Source organism: Pagrus major, chromosome 15, assembly GCF_040436345.1.
Source record: "Pagrus major chromosome 15, Pma_NU_1.0".
Taxonomy (NCBI): Eukaryota; Metazoa; Chordata; class Actinopteri; order Spariformes; family Sparidae; genus Pagrus; species Pagrus major.
In genome coordinates, this window is record NC_133229.1 from 8,098,791 (window position 1) to 8,125,270 (window position 26,480).

The 26,480-nt window shown below is 42.1% G+C and overlaps 2 protein-coding genes across 4 annotated transcripts; both read left to right on the forward strand.

The window, feature by feature from the left end:
* The first annotated feature begins 516 nt into the window (after positions 1 to 516).
* oga (O-GlcNAcase) lies at positions 517 to 13,562 on the forward strand. Of its 3 annotated transcripts, none has more exons than XM_073481547.1 (19): positions 517 to 1,040; positions 1,674 to 1,725; positions 1,841 to 1,938; positions 2,109 to 2,239; positions 2,373 to 2,544; positions 2,642 to 2,740; positions 2,843 to 3,127; positions 3,252 to 3,410; positions 3,566 to 3,756; positions 3,920 to 4,192; positions 4,286 to 4,489; positions 4,942 to 5,116; positions 6,684 to 6,737; positions 8,244 to 8,329; positions 9,411 to 9,515; positions 9,934 to 10,025; positions 10,128 to 10,320; positions 10,426 to 10,585; positions 11,038 to 13,562. In XM_073481547.1, the coding sequence occupies exons 1-19, from the start codon at positions 875 to 877 to the stop codon at positions 11,172 to 11,174; spliced, it is 2,832 nt and encodes a 943-aa protein (XP_073337648.1). In that variant the 5' UTR covers positions 517 to 874; the 3' UTR covers positions 11,175 to 13,562. The 3 variants fall into 3 exon arrangements, with proteins under 3 accessions (XP_073337648.1, XP_073337650.1, XP_073337649.1); XM_073481549.1 differs by having other exon boundaries at positions 3,653 to 3,756; XM_073481548.1 differs by lacking the exon at positions 6,684 to 6,737.
* A 957-nt stretch (positions 13,563 to 14,519) lies between these two features.
* npm3 (nucleophosmin/nucleoplasmin, 3) lies at positions 14,520 to 17,243 on the forward strand. The gene is made up of 5 exons (XM_073482119.1): positions 14,520 to 14,693; positions 14,861 to 14,946; positions 15,062 to 15,181; positions 15,262 to 15,355; positions 16,534 to 17,243. Exons 1-5 carry the CDS (start codon positions 14,621 to 14,623, stop codon positions 16,638 to 16,640), a joined length of 480 nt encoding a protein of 159 aa, XP_073338220.1. The 5' UTR covers positions 14,520 to 14,620; the 3' UTR covers positions 16,641 to 17,243.
* Positions 17,244 to 26,480: the final 9,237 nt, after the last annotated feature.

The window sequence follows — 26,480 nt, forward strand, 5'->3', positions numbered from 1 at the left end:
TAACAGATGAGCAGCACCTCCTCTCTGAATGTGCTGCTGGAGCGCGGCTGCATTCCTAATATGGACTGAATCTCAAGATGTTAGACAGCTGTTGAGATCATTCACACACTCGCTGAAATGAGCGATGTCTGGGCTTGTGCTCCAAGTCTGGGTATTCTGCGAGCATCTTTTATCCCGGCCCCCTCATAAATAAGCAAGATTTATATTGCTCTTAATATCCCCAAATAAATCAGACGGAAAATTGTTCCGTTATTGACCTTAATTCAATTAAGACTGTCTGTGTAAAAACAAAAGCCGCAATTTGTCTTCATAAGTCAATCGCATGTTAGCAGCTAATGTGTGGTTACGAAAACAGATCAGTTCACCCATTATAATGTTAGTTACGTGTTGGTGTTTAGCGTTGCGCAGTAAAGATGTCATCTATCTCTTTCCCATCGTGACATCTTTGCGGTGTTTTGTCACGCAGATCTAGTTTTGACTGGTTTGATCTAGTCCCGTGAGCATGCGCACTTGGTGTAAACAGGAAGAACCGACGAAAAAGCAGGGCAAATCTACCAGAAACAGAGGAAGATGGTCGAACAAAAACGAACAAACGACTTGTTTTTTCCCATATATTAACAAACAGAAATGTTGCCCTGTACCGCATGATAATATTTTCGTTAGACGTTGTTGAAGCAGTCGCTAAATTTTCGACAACTTTGATAGACTCGCTTAAACGGTAAGCTAGCTAACGTTAAGACAGACAGACGATTTACCGTTTTTCCTGCAGGTTTAGCTAATTTGTCTGCTAAACTAACGCGAACGCACATTTGAAAATAACGCGGCACTCTTAGTATTTGGTTGCTTTTCGTTGCACCGAGAGAAATCTCTGACAATGGTTCAAAAAGATAAGACGCTGGAGCCGCCTCCAGTGGACGCTGAGCAGAGCCCCAGCCCAGTCTCCGGAGAGGCTTGTGCCGAGGCCCCCGGCCCGGTGGAACAGTCCGGCATTGCAGTCGAACCGACGGACCACAGAAAATTCATAAGTGGAGTGGTGGAAGGTAACGATGATGTTAAAAATAGGGTGAAAACAATCAAATGTCACATCTGACCTACTTTTATGTGTATACAATCATAAATAGGTCATCAAAATGCCGCATCAATTCTTGATTATTGATGATTACAGTTATCAATTAAAAATACAAGTTATCAAGCGAGTGTGCAATTAGAGTGCAATCGGAAGTCAATAGTAAGTTATCGTTTGTAAACCAGGAACATACAAGGGGCGGATTAATATATAGGTCATATGCTAAAAGCTAAATTGAATAATTTATGCAGATTATGGACCAACATTGATAATTCTTCAAGGTGAGGAATTATTTTGCTTTAGTTGTCAATATTGAATGTTTTGGCTTCTGATCAGACTAAATAAGAAAAATTAAGACATAGCACTAACCTTTCATAAAAGATCTTAAAATGGTTATAGTCAGACTTTTTGTCAATGCATGCACAAAATGATTGATTGGTCCATGCAGAAAAACCGTATCAATCCAAAAAATAAGCAACATTTGCATGTCTAAGGGCACATCCAGCCTAGCCTTCACCTGGGGGTAGATTGATGTGCATAAGGAAGTGTAGCTTATTATCAACACTGCAGACTGCATGGAAACTGAATGTATCGTTTGCTGCTGCAGGCTTTTATGGTCGACCATGGACAATGGAGCAGAGGAAAGAGTTGTTCAGAAGGTATGATGAATTATGTTAATTATTCAAGCAATCATGCTAATGAAATAACATGAGTAATATAGCTATATGATGTTTGAGCTATTATACTGAGTCTGCACAACATTGCATTTCACAGGCAGCAGAAATGGGGACTGAATACATACCTTTATGCACCCAAAGATGACTACAAGCACAGAATGTTCTGGAGAGAGCTGTACTCAGTGGAAGAAGCAGGTGACTATACAGAGCATCTCTTTGGATCAGCTGCCTTGGGGAAAGGAAAATGAATAATACCTAGTTATCTGAGTTAAAAAAGACAATCTGCCTAAAAGGTATTTCAGATATGTTGTTATAAATGCACAAATAATTCATTCAGAGAGTGACTTTCTCTAATTATCTCCTAGAACAACTCATGACTTTAATTGCTGCTGCTAAGGAGCATGGGATAGAGTTCATCTATGCCATTTCCCCTGGGCTGGACATCACCTTCTCCAATCAGAAAGAGGTTTCTGCACTCAAGAGGAAACTTGATCAGGTATTGCAGCATTTTGTATGAGAGTAGTATGAACAAGGCGTTGATACATATCTTCAAGCTTTCCATGTATCTCTGTGTCATTCTGTCACCATTTTATTGGACTTCATTCCTAACCGCTTTCTCTCCCCCTCAGGTTACTCACTTTGGCTGCAAGTCATTTGCCTTACTTTTTGATGATATTGACCACAACATGTGCCCTGCTGACAAGGAGGTGTTCAGCTCATTTGCACACGCTCAGGTTTCCATAACCAATGAGATCTACCAGTACCTTGGAGAGCCTGAAACCTTCCTCTTCTGTCCCACAGGTACCTCAAGTCTGTCTGAATCCTTTGTGCATGTTACACAATTGTTTAATCTTCTTGTTTATTCATTATTTCTTTGTTCTCTTTACCTAACATCCAGAGTACTGTGGAACATTCTGCTACCCAAATGTCCCTCAGTCTCCCTACCTCCACACAGTAGGAGAGAAGCTGCTGCCTGGCATCGATGTGTTATGGACAGGTAAGTCTAACAAAGTTTCCTGTCAACTGACCAACACAATTACTACATGTAAACATACTGTGATACATGCCTGAAAGGATTAAAAGGTTTTCTTTTCTGCAGGCCCCAAGGTGGTGTCCAAAGATATCACAGTGGAGTCTATTGAGGAAGTGTCAAAAATCCTGAGAAGAGCCCCTGTGATCTGGGACAACATTCATGCCAACGATTACGACCAGAAGAGGCTTTTCTTGGGTCCATACAAAGGCCGCTCCACAGAGCTTATCCCCAGGCTGAAGGGAGTCCTCACCAACCCAAACTGCGAGTTTGAGTCCAACTTTGTGGCGATCCACACTCTGGCCACCTGGTATAAGTCTAATATGAATGGGGTGCGCAAGGATGTGGTCATGAGTAAGTATGATCCCACATTTCACTAATTTGGAATGTTAAATGGGGATACATTGTGAGCTCATGTGGTACTGCAGGTCATTCATGAATTCGTCTGTGTTTGTGTCTCCGTCATGCCCTTCACCAGCTGATGGTGAGGACAGCACAGTGTCCATCCAGATCAAGTTAGAGAACGAGGGCAGTGATGAAGAACTAGAGACCGACATGCTCTACAGCCCACAGCTGGCTCTAAAACTGGCTCTCACAGAATGGCTCGGGGAATTTTGTGTTCCTCATCAATACAACAGTAAGATCATTTCCATTATCTTATCATATCTGTATGCTAATGGATTTTCTAGCTGTGATACTTGGATTACACTCATAGTGTTGGCATGAACAGCCTAAAATGGTAATTTTATGACTGAAGCACATGATGCAGTGAGGCTCAACTCTATCTTTCAGGCCGACAGGTGCCTCAGAGTGGTGCCAAAAGCACAGCCATCGATGTGTCATCCATGGCTGCTCCCTCTCTCTGCTCTTCCACAACAGTCACAACTGTGTTCCAGCAGCCCATAATGTCTCCAGCCATGCCACCTCTGTGTCTGGATCCACTCGCACACCCTTTGGCAAAAATACCTCAGGAGGAAGAGGAGGTGAGCAGTAGCACTTGAACGATTTCGTCTCACGTTACGTGCCTTATTGTTTCTGTGTAGTTTGGTACAATACAGAACATACATCTTTCTTTAACATTTGTTTATTGGAGAGGTAAGCATCTGTCTATGGTTCTAAAAGTATGTTTGTGCTGTCCCTGTGCAGGTGGAGGTGGAGAAGAAGGATTCAGATGAGGAGCCCATGGAGATGGTGGTTGAGAAGATGGTGGATGAACCAGAGGCAGAGGCTGACCCAGAGGAGAAGCATGATGGTCCTGTCTTAGCTGACAAGATGGCTGAAGACCTAAAGCCCATGGATACAGACAAGGAGAGTCTGGCAGAGTCAAAGTCCCCTGAAGAGTCTATTCAGGAGGACTGTGGGAGCGATATCGCCCCTATGCAGACGGATGATCAGCTCAAACAGGTGGCGCAAACATTTGTAAGTTACTTTTTTTCCCCTTTATAATGAAAGCAAAAACAAGTTAGGCTTCCCTACATAGTTTTATTGATTATTGTTGATTTGTGTCTTCAGGATGTGTTTGTGCCTGGGCCCAATGAGAAGCCCCTGTTCACAGCAGAGCCCCTCACAGTTGATGACCTGAGCTTACTGGCAGAGCTCTTCTACCTGCCTTATGAACATGGAAACAAGGCCGTGCAGATGTTAAAGGAGTTCAACTGGCTGAGAGCTAACAGCAGCGTCGTCAGTGTCAACTGCAAGAGAAAGGAGACTGAGAAGGTGGGGTCATTGTTCAAATAATCACACAAGATGAGAGAAAGAGGTCTATCTGAGGAAACTAGTTCATTATTAACTGAACCTGCATGTGATAAGTGTTGGTTGTTGAAAACAAAATGGTGGATATGTACTACCCATTCTGTCCATTGGGTGGTGTGGTTATGAAAGGAGATGGAGTGAGCGTACGCCACAGAGCATTATGGTCTCTGTATTTGTGTGAACCGCAGCTTCCCTCATTCAGACATCTGCTATGTTGACATGACACAGAAAGTGTAAATAATAAAATATGTCAGCATTGTGGCTTATTGGGACACGTGAATGACAGAGAGCCATTGTGAAAAAATAAAACGTGCGCTGTTTTTACTATGACTATGTCAAAATTCCCTCTGTACAAAAAGACCTTTTACAAACCAAAATGTTTACATGCTGCCCCTTTCCAACACTATTGCCTGCAGGTAGCAGAATGGCAGTCAAGGGCAGAGAAGTTCGAGGAGATGTGCTGCTCAGTCATCCAGATGTTCACGCGGCTGTCCAATTCAGCCAACCGCACCATCCTCTACGACCTCTACCCTTACATCTGGGACATCAAGAGCATCATTTCTATGGTCAAGTCTTTTGTCCAGTGGCTAGGTATGTCTGAGTGGAACCATAAGGCGCATATTCTTAGAGAGCAGTAGCATAGCAGTAGTGTGAGCAAGTCTGGTAGTCCTGACTTTCGTTGTTCACAGAGACACATTAATGCACAAATAGTTCAATCACTTTCAGATTATATTAAAAAAAAGTACTCCGGTGATTGATTATTTAGCTGCATGGAGTATGTTGTAGTCTAGTGCTATTTAGTTTAATTAGGCAAATTTATAATTATTTCACACATCTTGCACAGTCTATTTAACAAATGGTAGAATTACTGATTAAATACCTACAGAAATAAGGCTCTAGAGATCTCGGCCACCACCTGTAAACAAGGTGAAAATCTGAGTAGTGGCCCAATTTAAGTTTCAAGTTTATTAAACATCAGCTTAGCACGAATCAGGTCAGGTGCATCAGCTCTCAATATTTATGATTCAATGAATTGCTCTTGTTTCACACATGTTTATTGTTTTCTTTTTTTTTCATTCGACTGAATGCCGCTTGCACTGCTAGCATCCTCCTTATTTACTCCATAACAAGCGACTCCATCTTGGTGGTATCTAAACTGGGCCTCTTGTGGCAAACGTCCCAGCAGGGTTACTGCTGCTTGCTGTGTATCCAGTAACATCACTGCTGCATTCCCACACGGACACACTTGCTTCCATCTCTCTGTCTGTGGGGATGGGAGCCAGGGGGAAGTCCCCATCCCCCCCTCCTCCATGCCCTAGCGCGCACGCGAGCTTGGAGAGCAAGTTGACTGACTGACTGTTGAAGGCCATTCTGGTGCATAAATATCTGAAATAGTCTGTTTTTTCAGCTGGATTTAACATGACCATATGAACACATTACAGGAAGTCCTTTTGTTGTTGCCTCACTGAGTAGTCTCTAAAATGAGGCTGTTGGTTGATTTTAACCCTCTGAATCATTTGCTCAACCTGTATCAGGGTGGGATCCATCATCTTGTATAAGAAAGGATTTTCTTTCTCTCTTTTTCTCCCACTTTCTCCCTCTCCCTTTACCTCTCACTTTCTTTCATTCTTTACTCTTTCAGATGGTGCACTGTGATGCAGTTTGAGTGATATTCAGCCTTGTGATAACACCTCCATCTGTTTTTTGGAGTGTTCTTTTGCATAGTCTGAAGCACCAGCATGGCCTGTAGGTTACCCCCCTGTAACCCAGTTTCATTCGCAGGTTTCTGTCTTGTCCGGCTATATGGTAAAGCTGAGGATTCTCGCCCACAGTACACAGCAGGCAGCATACCCACACTGGCAAAGCCACATGAAAATACCACACTAATGGTCTAATGCACCAGATAATGATTGTAGCCACTGTAGCAACACTGAGGAAATCGAGTGCCCCATACTCATCCTCTTAATAACTGCAGTGTCATTAAGTGCCTAACTGTTGACTTCTGCTGTTGCTATTAGCAGGTTTTTATACACGTCCCTGTGTTTTCCCCTCAATAGAAGCTGTGCAGCCGGCACTTAGTCACAACCTCCCTGGTTATTGTACTGAGAACACTTACTAATAACTATTTTCTACTGTTTTCTCCCTTCACTGTGTACAGATGGAAGAATCCACAGTACAAGTTTCTACTGCTTTTGGATCGACAGTGGCCGATGTATGCACAGTGCTGCCGTTATGTCTCTTTCTTTTGTTCATGTTTGAAACAGATTTATGTAATTCTTTTCATTCATGAGCTAGATTAATAACTGTAAAAGACTGATTTGGACGAAAGGAAGCAGCCCTCCGGATGAAGTCACATTTTGCGCAGCGATTTAGCTTCAAATCCTAAGTGTTAACTCCCAAATTTCTCTCTTTGGCAGCATCTCTAACTTGTTTTTTTGTTTCCGTCAGTAGGCCTATAGAAATGGCTCAGATCAGCCTGATGCACCTACTCAAGGGAATTCACACTTGGATTTAAAATTTTAATCACAGCACATGATTCTCATCCTTCTCAGGGAAATTTCTCACTTTGTAGTTAGGATGAGTGTGCTCACATACGGGACCACGCAAGAACAAAAGTTGCATGGTCTTTGCTGTGTTTTTTGACACAAACTGTGATTGTGTTAAGACAGTGCAGTCTGAGTAGATTATTCAGGATGAAGTCATCCACTAAAATCGTCCTTTTGACTGTTTTGAGGTTCTTAATTTGAGTAAGCAAGTTCAGAGTTCCTCCCGTGGGTGCATCTGTATGCTGTGTTGTGCCATCTCTTCAGAGGAAATGTTTTAGGTATCAGGGTGAGGTTCATACTGTATGTAAAGCAGTGTTAGACATCCTTCCCGCGCGCTGCATTTGTCTGGTCACATGACAGGGCTTCCTCGTCAACCAGGGTTAGACTTTATTAGCAGCAACGCTACTGTATACAGACTCTTAAGAGCCCTGCGTGCTTACTAAATACTGCTCTTTATATGCGTTGTCCCTGCAGCGATTTCATCTGTGATCTGTCTGTTTGCAGCTTTTAATATTAAGCTAAGAGGCCCTTTAACTCAGGGAATCTACCTCCTTGTCCCATCTTCCTGGTTTGATGACTAATGCTCCTCAGTCATGTGACGAGGCAGATAAGATGAGAATGTGACTTCACACGGGCTGCTAAGATGAGTGGGGTGACGGCAGCTGAAGCTTACTTACGTAGTCCGTAGACAGATGGGGTTTGGTTCTGATGGTCAGTATGATATTTAGAAAGTCCGTCAGCTGAACTGCACTTAAGTCTGTTCTCCCTTCAGTTATCGGAGTGCGTGCGTTCCACTACATGAAAGAACTTATTCTTTCTTTAAGATCTGTGTACCATGTAAAGTGGAGCAGTTTGACATTGTTGTATTGACACAGAGAATTTACAGGTTTTTTTAATAATCAAAATCTTGGACCTGATTTTTTTCTTGAAAACTTGTAAGCTTTAGTTGCTCGAGCCCCATTTTATCATAAAAATTGTCTTTGATATAATGTATTTATTCCAAATTAGGTCCGTTTTTATGAGTTAATATTAAAAACAAAATTAATTTATTTATATTGATTATGCTAATAGATACATATGACCCCCTTCCTCCCCATTTCCCCACACGCTTCATCTGTGTCAGAGAGCCCCATCCTGTGGTAACAATGTCCGCTTGGCTCTGCTCCTAACAGGGTGTCGTAGTCAGTCCTCAGCACAATTCCTTAGAGGAGACCAAGAGCCCTGGGCCTTTAGGGGAGGTCTAGCAGGAGAGTTCCAGGTATCTAATGCACTGAATTTACAGCAATCAAATGGAAAAAAAAGAGTGTTGTTAGCAAAGAAGACAATGGTAAAAATGTGCGTAGGTATGAAGGGCTTTGGTCTGTCGAAGGTGAGCTGATTGTAGTGAGTCGGGCTCCATAGCATCCAGGCTCCATCCCCTTCACTTGTTCTCCAAAGACATTCATGTCATTGTATTACGTTGGGATATTGTCAGTCTGTGGGAGGGGAATTGGTGACCTGAAACCCATCCTGACAAAAAGAGCTTACAGCCAGTGTTTGGCATGGCATTATCTGATTGATTAATTTGAATTTCTTTCAGCAACTGCCCAAGGAGATGCTGCTTTTCCCTAGCGCACGCGGCGCAAGCGAGCATGGCTAGGTTTTATTTTCATGACATCTCATTTCTTTGCAGGAAAGCACAGCGCACAAACCCAGCCTTTTGCAAGCGCACGCACAAGCATCGCAGCGCACGCGAGAACGCACGCATGTTTGCATCGGGAAAACTCCAGGATCAAACATACCTCTCCAGCCAAAAGTATTGTCTCCATCCTTGGAGAGTAGCAAGACTCATAATGGCAACTGATATTGAACAACTCAGTTTGCTCACATTTTGAATCAGCCACTTTGGTTTTTTCTCCTGGAGTTCTCTCTGCCTCTGTGCGCAAGCATCATTATTTTTCTCAACAGGAGGGTCCTGCGCAGCGAAATATTGCGATGTCTTACAAAAGGGAAAGGAGCATCTCCTTCAGCCAGTAAAACCTTAGTCAGACCAAAATACCATCCTATTAAAATTGAAAGGCAAATATGTATGTGCTTTTTGCGCTATGTTCCTTTTAGCAAAAATGAGAAAGATGTGACAATTGTTCTTGTTGTCCACTGTCAGATCAATAAGGAATGTGATTTCATAAGATTTTATTTTTTTTGACAATATTTGTCTTCCCAAAGCACTTTGCGTTCTCCGATACTTCCTTTTGGTCTGATAGTGGCTCAACTGCAGCAAATGCACAGTGAGGCAGTCTGCCACAGCAGCAGCACCACCGGGTCTCTGAAACTAAAACTGTTTGTTTTGATACCCACAGAGATTGTTGCCAATAGAAGGGGCAAACGATCTTTTCTACCAACCTCCACCTTCAATGCCAACATCCAAACTCTATTCCATAAGGCCGTACTTTCCCAAAGATGAGGTAAGATCTTTTTGCATTTTGTCATGCCCTTGTGTACCTTATTTTTCCCAGAACTCAAGTATCTGCTCCATGAGTACTAACATTTACCAAGTATTAATCTAAAATGTTGTAAATTATGTTAGCCAGTTGCTTGTATGTATTCCCAGAAGAACTGGCCTAGTTTCAGCTGTGAATGCTCTGTGTTTAATATGCCAGCTGCTCTGTACATCCGCAAATTTATGTGCCGAATGTAAAGACAGCTTCAAAATTGTGTATTTCCAAAATGTTATTTAAGCATACTGACATTCTTTGTGGCATTTTCTGGGCCTAGCTTTTGCTTTTATGTCCAGTGTTAAAGGATGTCATAATTGGTTGAGTTAATTTGGGTGTTAAAACTCATCCACTACAATAACAGCTGTACGTGTCTTTCTGTTTGCAGGCTGCGGTTTATAAAATCTGTAAAGAAATGTACTGTGAAGGACTGGAGGATGTACCTTTCTCTGATGACGATCCAGACCTCATAGGGGACAGGTATTTGTTCACAGTCAGCCCAGACAAAAGACTGGACTGCAGTTTTTTTCCCTGCAGTGCAAATCCAAAATGGCTGACAAAATCCTCACTGTTTGTTCACAGGTTAGTCGGTGGTCTCCTGACACTGAGTTCAGAGTATGGCTTTGTGCTGGAGGATGATGACGGGATTTGCGGTTATGCTCTCGGTACCGTGGATGTCAAGCCCTTCATCAAGAAATGCGAGTTGAGCTGGATTCCCTTCATGCAGGAAAAATACAACAAACCTGACTGTCAGAAGGACCTCACAGAGGCTGAGGTAGGATCGTAATCCGTGTCATGTTAATCCACTGTCATAAAATCTGTATTGGACGGGGCACAGTGCAGAATTTTACTGCACCATTTCTGTCTGTCGTCCCTGTAGAAGATGATGCTGAGTTTCCATGAAGAGGAGGAGGGCCTTCCAGACTCTTTCCTCTCCAACTTCCCCTCTCTCATCAAGGTCGACATTCACGCCAAGGTCACTGACCCCAGTGTGGCAAAAAGCATGATGGGATGTCTTCTATCTTCTCTCAAGGCTAACGGTAGGTGGCAGCGGTGCTTACTACAGAAAAAAACACATTGCATTGTTGTTAGTCATTTAGGTAAAAGGGTGTATGAATATTCAGTTTTACCGAAGACAAAGATTTAAATCAGTACACGGCTGTCTCTAGAGTTGAAAACAAGCCGGCTCACTGATCTTATCTACATGTAATCTGAAAATGAGAGCAAACCAAAACCAGCTCTGAGTTGAGTTTTAACAGTTTATCCACGTCATGGGAAGATGCATCACTTTAGGATTAGAACCTTACGTGTACACGTTATGTTGAGATATATATTTATATATAAAGTTAAAGTTCTTTAGCCTTATTTAGCATCCGTCAAGTATGAACCAAGGGTCACAAAAATAGCACAAGCTTACTGATTGTCAGGAAGGTCATCTATAAGGATTTTCTTGTTGGCTCGGTTGTCATCCATTTTTGTCTTTCTCTTCCAGGGTCCCTTGGTGCATTCTGTAAGGTTCGTCAGACTGACAAGAGAATGTTGGACTTCTATAGTAAGCTGGGATGCTTTGAAGTGGCCAAAATGGAGGGCTTTCCCAAAGACATCATCATTATGGGACGCAGCCTATGAAAAACCATCCTCCAACAATAACAGACAGAGAAAGGGAGATAGCAACTCAACGTGGCTTAATCATGTTTGCTACCTTCATGAGAACAACTTCCATGATGATTTTATACTACATCACCATCTGGGCTAGCCCCGGGAAACCTCTTTTTAGGATTTGTGTACAGAAGCACAGCAGTCGCACACACAGGTTCCTTGCGCTGCCCTTAGATGTTACGGCTCTGTTGGATTTAGCAGATCTAAAGCTAAAAGGCAGAGGATGATCTGTAGTCAGATGATTTGAGCTAACATGGAAGAGTGGCACTCCAGCACTTATTTCTGGGGTCCCACTACTCATAGATATACCTCCAGGAGGCAGGAAGTAATAACTCCATAAGCCTTTTTTCTGATTTAATCCAGTAGCCATTACATGGATTTTGCCCGCATGTCCTAATGCAAAGTGTCTGTATCTGAAATGGAGGCAGAGCTGTGAAATGAGGGCGGCCTGTATCTCAGGTCTTACCACCCGTACGTCCTGCTTTCCCAGCTTTAACAGAGAAATAACACAGCTGTCGACATAAGTAGGACACCTTTGTGCAGGATGTGAGGTGCTATGTGAGCGTTTGCCTTTCATCATCACATCATGGTATTTCCAGTCACTCCACAATAGACTCGGAGAAAGAGGCCTTTTATAGTGGCGCGTTTCTAACAAAAAATGATGTGAAATGCTGAGTCTGTGCGAATGAAAAAAGGGGTGGGAAATTGTAGGTCTTGGGTTTGTGAAACTCTTAAATAAAAGATAGGCACAAACCAGCAAAGGAAACGTATTTGTTGAAGACTCAGCCAGGAGGTCTTCTGAGTTTCCATTCAAGTAGTAGTAGACATTTGGAATGCAACAGAAAAGCTTCCACGAGTTTACAAACCTGGTTCTCAGCCTAGCGCTTCGCTTGTGCCCATTTTCTTTTTCTTTCCTTTTTTTATAAATGTGTAGAGTTTGTTTTTTTGCTTATCCCCCTTTAAGCTATTGCCTTTAAGTTCATTGCCTTCGGATTTTAGGTTTATATTGCAGACCCCGGCGTCTTCTGTGTCAAGGTTTTGTAGCACCATTCAGACATAGCAGAGGGTCATTTTGGACATTGGCCTTGTTGTTGCTCCAATTCCAGAGATGTAGCCTGACATTGACAGTCCACATGTCCTACTTTTGCCCTAACAGATCCCAGACTCCAGCACAGAAATCCCTCAGCTGACTGACAGGGGCGTGTCTGTCAGAGAAAGCTCAGACAGGCTTGTTAAATTATGTCTTTCAAACGTTTGTTACATTTGAATACATTAGTTAAAATGAATAAGATTCATAAAGACGTGGGAGCATCAGCCCTCCCACTGTTCTAAAGCTGCTTAGTTTTTTATTAACCACTAATCCCAAACCTGACTTGCGAAGCAGCAGGTAATCTGGGCTACATTCGAGACATGTGCTGTGCTAAAAAGTTACCTTTTGCTTTATTATTGTTAATAGGAAAGAAACAGTTTACATCTGTCATTTTGCATCTCTCCCTGCTTTGCTTCAACATTGCATAAATGAATGTGTTCTAAGTTGAGCGCTCTTTAGTTTCAGAGAGGTTGTTAATCCTGTCACCAAAGTGACTCCCACGCTGTTGAAGTGTAGTGGTGGGGGCTTGGAGCAGAAATTCCTCTGCCTTTTCCTATCTGTCCATTGAATGTTTTATATTCTGACGCTTTTCCCATTTGTTTTTGTAAATGTATATAGTTAATGAAATGAAAACGTACTTGGACTAATAGATGGGAGTGTTCTGTTCTGGTTACACAAGGATCATCAGTTGTTCTTCAGTAGCTGCCTGCCAGTGTGATGTCTGGATACTGTGTACATTCATAATGTGCATGAGGTGTATTGGATTTGCCGTGGCAGTCATTAGAGTAACCTCATCTCATGCTACATAGAGGAAGAAGCATGCCATTCACCTCTATGAGCATAATACTGTAGTTGGTGGACAGTCTGTAAGCACTGTCAATCATAAAGTGTTATTATTTTATATACCGTTATTGAAACTAGCAAAATTCTGGCCTTGTTACAACACCCTGTCCTGTACAGCCACCATACCTGGCTGTGTTTCAACAAGGTGTGAAACTCACCAACAGTTCTTCTGTTCGTGTTTGGAAGTAACCGCAGAATTGTCACGCTTGTGTTAAATGGTTCATTTTGCAGTTTGTGGATGCTCAAGCTTTCTCCTCTGCCAACCAGGTTTGATAGAAATGGGCTCTGACTGAGAGAAAGGGCTCCAATTGTACATTTTGATTATCTGGTTTTAGGGTTGGGGGGGTATATCATTGACAGTTTACCATGTAAAATTTGTATGTAAGATACATAAGATTAAAAACTAATAAACCATAATAAGTTAACTTTGTTGATTTGTGTCATTTGTGTTGTTTTTGTGAGCCTGTCCTGATTAAAGAGACGAAAATGTCCAATGTCTTCCCTGAAATAAGCTTTTCTCTGTCGTTTTTTATACAAATATATGGGCAGATAAGCCTGTAACTGTTTTCATTACTAAATACAACTGGATCGGCACTGTTAGTAAATAAGGTGATCCTTCCTTTAAAGGTACAATATATAAAAAGTTTAGTTCAAAATGTTCAAAAATTAATTAAAATCAACAAACACTTGAAGCTCTGCACAGAGTAAATACAGTAGGATAAGACTGAAAGCTGCACCGCTGACTATGCTAACGGTGGCTACATCTAGCAGCACGTAGCAGTTACCCAGGTGATATGCTCTATTTGTCTGGGAGTGTGAATTCAACAGGGGGCCAATTCCTACATATTGCACCTTTAATATCCCTGTTAGTGTCCAGTTTGGTGTTGTAAGCTGCCCTTATTAAAATAATTAAACTTTGAATACTCTAAATAATTGAACATACATTTAAATATTCTAAATCATTAAACATAAATTCTCCTGACATTTATTGTTCAGAATAATATATGTACACCTGCTTCTTAGAGAGAGATTTATTTTTCTAGATTGTATAAGATTCTTTGTCATAATACATATTAATAAATGCTGAGAGGCCATCTTGATTTAAATTTCAAACGTTGCATTAAAACACTTTGTTCCCCTTACATTAGACACGTTTTAAGCAGATGTTTGCTGTTAAAGCATAATCTTTTATTCTCTTTATTATTTTTAATGTATTCGTTTATCTGGTTGTACTGACTGTCTGACTTTATTGCTGCTTTTAAGTTACTGTTGATTTTTTTATTTGATTTATCTGGGATCAGCTCACAGGCTCGTGTTGGTCGAGCACATCCGCCGGAGAGAGAGAGAACATCAGCGAGCCAGAGGCGCACAGTGATGACGTCTCAGGCACGCTCATAGCTCGCGACGCGCTTGTTATTTTTCGCGGAGGGTTCATTTGGCCATAAAGTGTTTACAGGATACTCGGATATAGTTCTACGACAGAATGTCTTTCAACGACGATGAGTCCTCAGAGATCGGGCTGGCCGGACAGTCAAAGCTGGAGAGCTTCCTGTTCAGTAAGGAGCATTTTAACACAGTTTATCGGCTCGGCTCAGGTGGCGCACACGTGGGTCTCTGTGATGTGCTTCGGTATTCTTTAAAATCATCCTGCATGTTTTTGCACCAGCAGAAAGTGAGACATTTTACACGAAAAGCTAAAATTGTCCTGGGTTTTGTCTTCCAGGCTGCGAGCTGTCCTCCAAGGTTCCTTTCTACACTTTCCAAGGAGATGAAGAGGAGGACCTGGAGCACTTCCTTGAACTCAGAACAGTATGTACAATTGCAGCAGAGACTGTGTATTAATCATCCAAGAATGTGAAATCATAGCTTTGGTATCATATTTTCTATGTGAGGATACCTGAAACAATTGTTGTGGTTTCTTCAGGTCTGTCTGGGAGAGGGTGCCAAGGAGGAGAGTAACGTGGTGGAGGTGACGGCCATGAACCACCAGGGAAAGACTATCTCAGTGCCCATCGCCAACCTCCACATGAGCTGTCTGCCCATGGTACAGTGCAGTGAAGTCTTTCTACATGCAGGTTAATGATGTTAAGAGATGTGTCTCAGCTTCTGCCTTCTCCTCCTCAGGTGAGTCTGGGAGAGTTTGAGCTGAAAGCCCCCGTGACCATCAGGCTGAAGGCCGGGACAGGACCAGTCACCGTCAGTGGGTTACACCTCATAGGTAACAAATCACTTCTTCTTCACTTAACAAAACCCTTTTGTCAGAATATCCAGTAGTGTAGTGGAATAGTTAAGTGACAGTTAAACATTTCAAGCCCTGTAACTCCAAAAGATGAAAACAGTAATGTGGGGACCAGAGATGTGGGAGCTGACTCGAGTTGTCACTGTTTCGATGAATTGCGACTTGACTTACAGAAAATAACTTACTTGAGACTTGGAAGTTAAAGACTCGTGATTTGACTTGACTTTAGACATGATGACTCAAGTGACTTGACGTTTCTTTTTTATTTAATGTTGTTTTTTAGTCTGGCTGTCAGTATTTCACTGTTTAAAAGTGATGGGGAGGAAATATGTTTTGGATTTAGAAGAAATAGGATACTGCAGTCTTGCCTGCAGTATCAGGGTGGACTAACCTGACTTGGAACTTGGTCTGACCTAAGAGAAAAAGACTTGGGACATGCTTGAGACTTGAAACGAAACACTTGAGTCGCATGTCTTATGGGTATGCTGCTTTGGAGCTGAAATAATTAAAGGAGCACTATGTAGTTTTGGGGGAGAAGTTTTAATCAGAAGAGAGGATCTTCACCTCTGAACTTTTTTTTATGCCTAAACAAACTCCTGGAACCAGAAAATCAAAATTTCTCTGGTTCCAGCATTTTTAAAAGCGAATAGTTGCTGTTATAGTGAAGTTTGTATATTTCCTGGACTGTTGATTGGCTAAAACAACATATTTAAAAGGTTCATTCATTTAACAACACCGGGGCTGTAAAAAGTAACCGAGTTTAAGTCCCTTTATGCTACATATGAGGGAAAAAAAATTGATATGTGACTGAATAGATATTTATTCAGTTTCTTTTGAACTTTACCTACCTGCATGAAAAGTGAAATATGCCATTGGGCAATAGAATGTTACATTTCTTTCTGAATAAAACCCGAGACCTTTGACACTTTTTAAAAGGAGACTTATTAAGAAGAAAAGGTGAAATGTACCTTTTTCAATACTGCAGGGACCGGACTCCCTCTTTTGCACTCAGCCACCGGTTGTAACGAGTTTGTGCAGCTGCATTTTACTGACTGTGCATGAGGTCAACTGAGGGGGCAGATTAAATAAAGCCGCCTTTCTAATGAAATATAATAACAGGATTCAATTTATGAACCTCATCTTCTGTCCTTGCACAGCCTCACAGGTTGAAGAGTCAGATCTGTCTGATGATGATGACGATATGGAGGAGGAGGAGGAAGAGATCAGCCCCATTAAACCAGCGAAGAAGAAGCAGAAGCAGTAGGCGGTGGAGGTCACCGATGGGTTTTTTGGAATGGCCTCACTTAAGAAATAACACAGCTTTTTGTACCAGACGGACACATTTTACAAATTTAGTACTTCTTCCACACGGCCAAGTGAACGCTCAGTGTGGTGGCAGCTGAACACGCTGTAGGAGGAAGAGAACATCATGACTCCACTCGTCAGTTTCTCACTGACGGATGAGACATCCACTTATAGAAGAACTGTTTTTGCTATTAAATGCACCCCAGTGTTTTATACTGTATACGATCCAGTCGCCACTGACATGGATTTATTGAACCGGTGGTGGAAATCGTGTCTTTTCCCACAAGTGGATTCAGGTACTGTTTGGAGATACTGTTAAAAAACATTGTGTGTGTGTGTGTGTGTGTGTGCGCGTGTGTGTGTGTGCACTGTCAGACAGGAACAAAGGATTTCCAGATTAATTGATTTTAACTGAACGGTGCAATTCACACACACACACAGTTTATTAAACAGGAGGATCTCCACTTGCAGTTGTTTGTAGTTGCAAAATACTGTTTTCTATGTGACATGTCAATCATAAATGTGAAGATTTTGTACGTATAATGAATTCATCAAGAAAACATTTGTTTGTGTTGTCATTTATCTCTCGTTTGAATTTATGCAGAGAAAACAGTCGTGTTTAGCCTTTTACATCAACTGATGTACAGTTTGTCTCTTAAGCAGTCTCTTAAGCAGTTAAGTAGTCTGTCTCTTAGTTTGTAATGTAAACACATCGCACTTTTTTTTACATTACCTATTGGCTTTTGTTAATATTTTAATAAACAACATTTTTTTTAAACAAACTCCAGTCCCAAATAACACATTCTCAATAAAAAAGAGAATTATTACATCTCTCTTTAAACCATTTTGCTATTTGCTATTTACAAGCAAGTTGCTCTAGCTAAGGGAATAAATTACTAGCTAAACTGAGGTGATGGTGATCGCACTGCTATTCAACTACAGGAATCTTACATAAGAAGCTCATTCATAAAATGCAAGAAAGGCGTCCACATCTTATAAAAACTTTGCCTTTTGCTATGTAATTTCTAATTCCAGACCGCTGGGCATCTCTTCAGTCCACTGACTGGAGATCGCTCCATTTTAAAGTAACTGCACATTTTTCTCGTAACAAACAGAAATGTGTTTGTGGAAATGTTCAGTGTATAAACAAATTTATAACCACTGTACCGGAATACTGTTCTCAGTTCCAAAGTATGTTACTTTATATTACTTTACAACTATTCATAATTTAATAAACAATAAAATCACATTTTTGAAAAGGGAGTTTGACACCGACACTCAAATCGTGACTTTGTGTGTGTGCTTTCATCCAATTTAATCCACAGTGACCTGGCATGATGTGCAACAACTCAGACGGAACAAAAACTACAGAAATCTCCTCAATAAAATAATGAAAAAGTGTTCAAACTTGTGTGTTCTTGCTCACAGTGAGAAGCTTGTTAAGAAAAAAGGTTCTACAGGTCAGGGCTGTCACGTTACCAGATTTTCCCTACACGATTATCGTGGACAAACAAATTCAGGACAATATGTAGATATTTACAGAAATAAGGAAAAGTCGGTCAAATTCATCTTTAACTTTGTTTACTGTCTTTAGTTTCTAGAGCGTGTGGAGGCGGAAGAGAGTCTGTAACAACAACTGTAAGATAGAGTACAAAAACACGTCAACAAAGTGAAAAGGCAATTAGATGAACTGATAAAAGACCCAGAAGGCTGAACATCTGCACCGGATTACTCTCACAGTATTGTCATGTGTGTATTATTAACACAATATTTAATTATCACTATCAGTATATTGTGACGGCCCTACTTCAGGCTGTAAAGAAGCCTAATGAAGAATAATAAGCCATAGAAAAGCTAAAGAGCTGGGAGGTAGACAAGTGAATAAATAAAGATGCTTCCCCAGAAAGCACCGCTGCCTAATGATCACTGGTGCTGTGTAAAAGGACTGTCCAAGCTGACTGTGAACCACCAGTGATGAATAACTCTTAGGCTGGAGGGTGACAGTAGATAGTGCGGTAGCAGCGGGAGCTTTATGAAGGCAGATGTGGCTGTATCGGGTGACATCACCTGCATATACATAAACATCACAATCCCACCTGCGCTGAGCAAACATCCTTGTTGATTGTATAACTGGTTCATCTGTAGATTGCCAGTCTGCCTCATTAGAGCCTCTTGTCCAAGTAGAAATACTGCATTTTATCTTCGAGCTGCAACAGAAATCACTTGCAGAGGTGCATGGAGGAAAGTAATCCTCTCATAATGAACCTGTTTATCCAACAACATCATCAAGGGATGGGAAATACATTAACACACATTTAGTCATCCGCACTCACAGCTCACCTGCATGAAATCACCCAAATCTCATCTCTGCATGATGATGGGCAGCACCACTGTGACACGGTGGGACAGGAGAGGAGGGAAAAGTCGAGAGAGGGGGAGAGAATACTAAATAAGCGACACCGCTGAGTGCCAGATGTCCATAAGAGGGGAACACCACCGCAGCTTTTGTCCTAACAAATAAGTCACGCCAGGCGCTGCCTTGGAAACATGATAAATGACCACCTGTGTGATGCCCTTGGTGGCAGCCGTCTGATAACACAGAGATGAGGAGGGTAGGAGTGCTTTCACTGGCATTATTAGGGTGGTAGAAGCAAAGCCATCTCTCTCTCTATCTCTGGGAGTGGGAGAAACAAAATGAGCAGTAACCTCAGATGACATCCATTACCTGCTCTAAAATTTTCAAGGCGCTTTCACAGATCGGATCTCAGCTCAGGAGGCCGACTCACTGAATTTCACATCACCGGAGGGAGAAAAAACCTCCAAAGGGTCACGTGACAGATAGCAAATCAACGTGTGGCAATCCCTCCAACTAATTAATGTCACCTTGACTCGGAGCAGGTGCTGCTGCTTCTTATTTTCTGACTCATAAACCACATCCGACTGGTGTATGCTGAGTGGGAGTTTTGTGAACTTTAATACCACTTTTATTGGGTATAAAGGTTTTATGGTCCAGCGTCTGTGTGGTGCGTTACATCCTCACCTTCATGTAGAGGTTACAGCTGCGTCCAGAGCGGCGCTTGTGTCTGTGGCGTAGGCAACCACGATCTCCAGGATAACACAGAGAACATGTTGTGGTTTGTTGTAGTTGTCTTATGGAAGGAGGTCATCTTATCCTAAGGCGTGTCCAGGGAATGGCCCATGATTAGCCAACGACGATTGGCTATCTGCCAAGTCAGAGGTGGGACCATCCACCTGTTGGATGAGTAAAATGAACTTTTGTCCCTGAGAGGCAGCAATGCTCGGCAGCCAATACAAAAGTGCCTTAAACTTGCATTCTTTCTAATGGCCAGCAGGGGGCGACTCCACTGGTTTCAAAGAGAAGTCTGATTGTATGTAAGCTTATGAGGAAATGACCCCACTTCTCACTTCTCAACAAACAGTTTCCTGATGAGTTTATGATCTCAGTCGCTACTTTCAGGTTGTGTCCAACCCAGCATGATGTTCATTTAGTAAATTATGGTTCCATTTAGAGTGAAACAGCTGATAAAGCAGGGTATGCTTTAGGGTGGGACTACTTTGTGACTGACAGGCTACAACGGCGTGCCCTTGGGCTCTCAGTCAGATCTAATTGGTATCCTCCCCAGCTACACCCTCTCGTCTAATTATGGCCACTTCTGGCTTCAGAAAATTAAGATGGCAACGGCCGAATGCAAAAGTCAAGGCTTTGAAGTGGTAGTCAACAAACCAACGGGTTTGGAAACAATGTTGTGGACGCCCATGTTTGCTTCCTAATCAGGGTGTGTAGCATGTAGCAAATGTGAACTCAGTATAGTACAGTATGTGTTATGGTATTGTGGAGTGTTTGAGTTTGTACATTGACAGAATGGATGTTAATTAGAATAACACAAACGGACATTTAATAATACAATGACAATACATGGACCTGGAACTCAGGCTGGAGTGAAAAAAAATGGAAAAGGCACCAGCACACGGAAAGTTTTCTGGCATATAGGGCAGCCTGTATTATCTAAGGAATGGTAAATTGATGCTATTGCAGTGTGTGTGTGTGTGTGTGTGTGTGTGTGTGTGTGTGTGTGTGTGTGTGTGTGTGTGCCACTGCAATGCAGGACAGTCCTGTGTCAACTATCTTTTTGCTGCACATCATTTTCGTTAAATTTGAGCCCTTTATTGTCGGCCTATGTACGCTATGGCGGAGAGGACATTATCTTCTTACAGCCGTCACAATTCTCCAAACAGCTTGTGAAACATTATACTTTTCATTTATGCTTTGACAACTCACAGTGACTGTGGCCACAGCACCTTTAGGTGCAGACAAAAGTATATTTCTTCATCTGGACAAGAGATGGCTTCATTAATTTCAATACGTTAAGAGAGGGCGTAGAACTGCTGATCCTGGGAAGTATTAGAGATGAGTGTGCAGTGTATGGACGAGTGGTTTTTAATTTTGGATAGGGCTTTAATACAAATTAGAAAGTACCGTGAAGAACAGTGAGAGTAATCAAGTAACTACAAAAGAGTCCATCTTTGCCAGAGGTTGGCTCATCATTAATAAGCCTGATGCTGAGTCACTTGTTTGTACGTAGCTCGTTAAATTACTGAAGGTGACGCAGCACTCTGGTTGGTAAAGTTGACCACTGTGATGAAAAGAGCACCTGACCTGTACTGCTCAAGAACAGCATTTTCAAAAAAACACCAAACTGTCACACAGAGGTGCAGCGTGGAGTTTAATGACGGACTCTGCTGAGCGTGGAGTTTCCGGGCTCACCTGAAATGACATCTGTTCAGTTGAGTTCATAGTTCAGGTGGAAGGCAGCGTCAAATGGTTTTTCAGTGTAGAGCAGCTGCTGGGTGGAATAATGCCCACACACACACGCACACACACACACACACACACTCATAAACAACATCTCACTGTTCAAAACACTTCCTGTTCATACCAACTGAGTGAGTCCATCCAGATATGCTCCGTGGTTGCCAGGGAAGTGTCGTCTGTAGCTGCAGCTGTCCGCCGGTTCTCTGACCTGGTATGAGGCAGGAGGACACGACGAAGAAGTAAACACTTCTTCAATAAAGTCGGCTGGTAAAATGCTCTGAACCCAGTGGAGGAGCATCAATGTCGAAGCAGCTGAGGTTCATTGTTAAGGCCTCTGTAGGGAGGACTAAAGATTTATGCCGTATATCTAACGAATGTAGCCTTTCAGGGCTTGTACTGCAGGAAAACAATCAGTAAAACCATTAGCATACATAAAAGGACACCACTGTCAGTTTGCCCTGGTATCTGATTTAGGACCAGTGGTTTAATGTGTACACAGTTGGTTGTTTTAGTGACATCTGATTGTCTGATTGTCTAAAACAGGGCTGCCCAAACTTTTTTCCCTTCAAGGACCAAAACTGAACTGAACTTGACTGACTTCCATTGCAAAGTTATAGAAATTATATGTAAAATAGCTAACAACTTAAAGAGTAAATGATGTCATTTTATGAGCATTTTAACAATACAAAATAATAAATATATAAATAAATAATCAAATGAAACAGCATATATTCTATTTTTTAAATTCACTTTCACTCAGTAGAAACTGGAGGCCCAAACTGAACATTATGGTGGACCAACTTTGGCCCACAGGCCCCACTTTTGGCAGGCCTGGTCTAAACCATTCACAGTCCAGACTTTCAGCTTTGCCTGCCCCATATACTTTAAATATAGGCTGCTCCATACCTCAAATAATATCTATTCTTAGCTGTCATCTGGCAGCTGTTTACTAAGACATAGCCTTCAACCCTGACATAAGAAAATTTGCCTACATTTGAATGCAAAAATACAGTGAAAAGTACACATTTTCACACACTATTTCATCAAACCATAATTTCTACATGCGTACATATGTTGTCCATTTGCCTCATTAAGTCAAAGGCCTTGGATGTCTGCAGTCAGCGCAAGTGTTACAGTAATGGAGATGGTTTTGGAAAGTACAGTGATTATAAACACACCAGTAAAACAGAAAGAGAAATGACATCGCTATATTTAACTGGAGGGAGGCAATGTTGGGGAGTTTCTAGCGCCTGCATGTGAGAGCAGAGGGAAGCAGTGGCAACAGAAAACACAGAAACGGTCAAAGTGAAGAAAGCTGACAGGGGGTTTTTGACTGTTTCTGTGCTTCCCTCTCCTCTCATTCCATTCAGACGCTCTGTTCAGTTTTATGCAAAAGCCGGACAACGTGGCAGGCATGTATATACCACTTCTACCAAGTGCCACTTAAAGCACTTAATCTGAGCCGTCACACAGACCTTACTTTGGTAAATACCTGGCTGCCGGAAACAACTTCCTGTTTGCTAGCTCGTCATCATGAGCAGACAGTAAATCTCTCTCTCTCTTTCTCTCTCTCTCTCTCTCCACACACACACACACACAAATTAACCCCTTAATTGTGCACATTTTTTCATACATACCTTATGAAGAATAGTGAATTAATCTTGGCATAATTTCGGTACAGTAACTATATTTTGTCATTTCTCCTGCTCCTCTAGAGACAGGAAGTGGAGTAAATTGTAAATACCCTTTTTTATATGCAGTACAATCCTCTGAAATGTTGTGGAATAAAAGAATAAAGCTGTACAAATCTGAATAATAAAGCAAATAACCATAAAGTCACATTTCTACTTGTAAGTGCAGCATTGGAGAAAAGATATTTTATTATCTGACACTTAAATGTGTCACTCTGGTATAGACCAAAGTTACTGTGGCAATGGCTGAAGCACTTTGTCTTCTCGTTTAAAAACTGGCCTTTCATTTTGCCAGCCATGTTCATGTATACAGCCCGTAGTTCACAGACACACACACCCTTCCTGGCCTTGCTTATTTCATTTACTGTACACATATTGTTTTAGAGTTGCCTGTTTCCCCTCAGCTTAAAGTCGACAGTGGACTGGTTTATGTTACAATGATTTCCACCAGTAAAAAATAGACCAGGAGATCAATACACATCGGCCACGGCTCTTTGTCTTTGATGTTTTTGCAGTGTGTGTGTGTGTGTGTGTGTATACACTGCTATCCTGGATTGGAGTTTTGGCACTGATTTCAAAGGCCTTATCAGATGAAGGTTAGTATTCTGCATGGTTGATGAATAGCTGCTCTGTATGCATTATGCCGTATATGTCCAGGTTCCTGTCAGTGTTACTGGGAGGTCTGCTAAGACGACGTGTGTGTGCAGACTAATAGCACTAATGGCCACTCATTAAATCCACACGCTATATCACTTAATGCTGCCATGTCAGCCACCTCTCACATCCACCGCTGAACCGACGGGACGGTTACGCAAGCTGCAAGCTGTGCAAATGTATTGGGACTGTGTCAATAATATTCAGCAAAGGCCTGAGTTAGGGAGGAAAACTCCACCGTCAGATACTCAGCTGCTATATATCACCAGTATGTGATGTTCAGTGCATTCCAGGAGTTATTCTACATTCAAGTGTTTTCATACATCCAGTATCTCTCTGTGAGTCTCAAACTTTCTTTATTGATGTTGCTATTTGATTAATTAAATGTACAATATGTAAGAGATTTACACATAAATGTGCTTAAATTTGCAAGAGGTGAAAGAAATAATAGTTTTGACCTTATGACATTTATGCATCGCAGAGATATCTCCCTAAGTTAGCATGCTAACCAGTTAGCCCCGTCTCAGTTAGCGGTGTAAACACCAGCATCCCCTCAGTGCTCCCTGCTCCCGGTCCAGACCCGCTAGCTGCATGGCTAACTGAGTTAACTAGCTAACATCAGCTACAGTTAGCAAGTTAGTTAGCTGCAAGTGGCTAATTTGTACATGTTGCATCTTTAATTTGGGGATTTTTCAAAGCCTTTTCCTTCCTTTCAAAGTGACTGATACCTAAATCAGAGCTGTTCTAAGGAGGACTTTTTCTTCGAGACATGATAGTTGTCTGTAAAAATATCCCTGTTTGAGCAGCAGTGGATCTTTGACTGCGATGCAAAAGTTGCAGCGCTTTTACTAACGTCTTCGGATGCAAACATCTGTTGGAGTATCAATATTTCATCAACAGTAAATATAGTCTCATATAAGATGAAAAAACTGCCGGGCAAGAAAAGTGTGTGAGAGACAGAGATAGTGCCCACTGCACCTCCAACAGAACCTCTAGTCACTGGCTAAAGCACACAAACAACAGCTGCACAACAGCTGACAGTTCCCCATGCATTGGAAACACACTCACACACTCACACACACAAACTACAGGCTACGGCTCGTCCTGTGGGCAGGGGCGTGTTGTACTCATGCATATACAGCTCAAACACACCTGCCACAACAGAGCACAGCTGTCAAGTGCATCACCCTTTACCCTATATGTAACCTCACCGAGCTCTCTCTCTCTCTCTGTCACACACACACACACACACACACACACACACACACACACACGGGGCCTACCACTGCACATATATGAGGAAACACACAATAACTGGCTAATTATGCGCTGACACCTGAGCACACATTCGCTCGTACAACAGGATTTGACTTGCACCAAGCCTGCACACGAGGCACCACACACCAGACACACACAAAGCTAAGCACCTCTTTTAAAGCTTAATGTTTGTGCCAATACATAATAAGATTGATAATCAACAATGCTGTTAGACTGCGTAATGATCTGCCACACAATTTTGCTGAATAAATCTTTCAAAAACTAATTTTTATTTGTGTTTTTTAACTATTTTCAAACTAAATTCTGTCTTTTCCAACATCTGAATCCCCAGTTTTTATGTTTTTAGGGTTAAAGATGTCACGGCTGATGTAAAAACTCTGCTTTAAATGAAATTATTTATACGGATTAAATTAACGGTATGGCCTCCTTGAGGATATCTACTGTATGTTTTATTAATAACGCACACACACACACAGAAGGAACTGTGCTCAAGGGGAATGCTAATAGGCTTACACACACACACGCACACACACACACACACACACACTCACTAAACAATAAATGTCAGATTCATGCCACACTCTAACTAAACCTCAGCTCCTCCTACTGCTCGGCCTCATGCATTAGCAGCTAAAGGGGGTCGGCTTCCGTGGAGAGAAGAAATCATAAATTTCAGTATTCACTCTCTTGAATTTAAATGATGAATAAAAAAACAGACTGGACAAAAGAGAAGAGAGAACAAAAACAGGAGGGCAGGACATTTTATAACCCATAAATAAGTGATGCACCTCACTTGCCTCCCCCGTTCCCCTCTCCTCCCCCTCAGCCCTCCACTCCGCCCCTCACCGTCTCACTGATGGTGGGGTGGGAGGGTGATGAAAGGAGCATGAGTGACAGATAAGTAGATGACTATGCTGTCCCAGCCCTCATTAAAACTCCGCGCTTATATCATCCGCTGCCGCCGCTCTCACCCTCCTCCTCCTCCTCTTCCACATCCAGTCCCGGCAAATGATACCCCGGGAGAGGAAGAGACAGAGGCGAGGGGAGGGGAGAGGAGGGAGGTGCTGCTCATCGGTTATTCCTGTTCTCTGACCTAACTTGACAACAAGCTCCAATAATGAGACAAAGAGGGATGAGACGGAGATTTTGCCCGAAACCAGGATGTTGACAAGGAAGTGAACTGTCCTAAATTGGCAGATAATGGGCCTGCTGTGGCCCGGTCTGGAACAAATCAGCGTCCAAACCTCCTCCGCTGTGCTCGGAGATTCCTCCTCTTAAACATGTGCTCACCCAGTGTCTCATTTTTCCATTTAACCTATGAACAGATTGTGGGCGAGGTGCA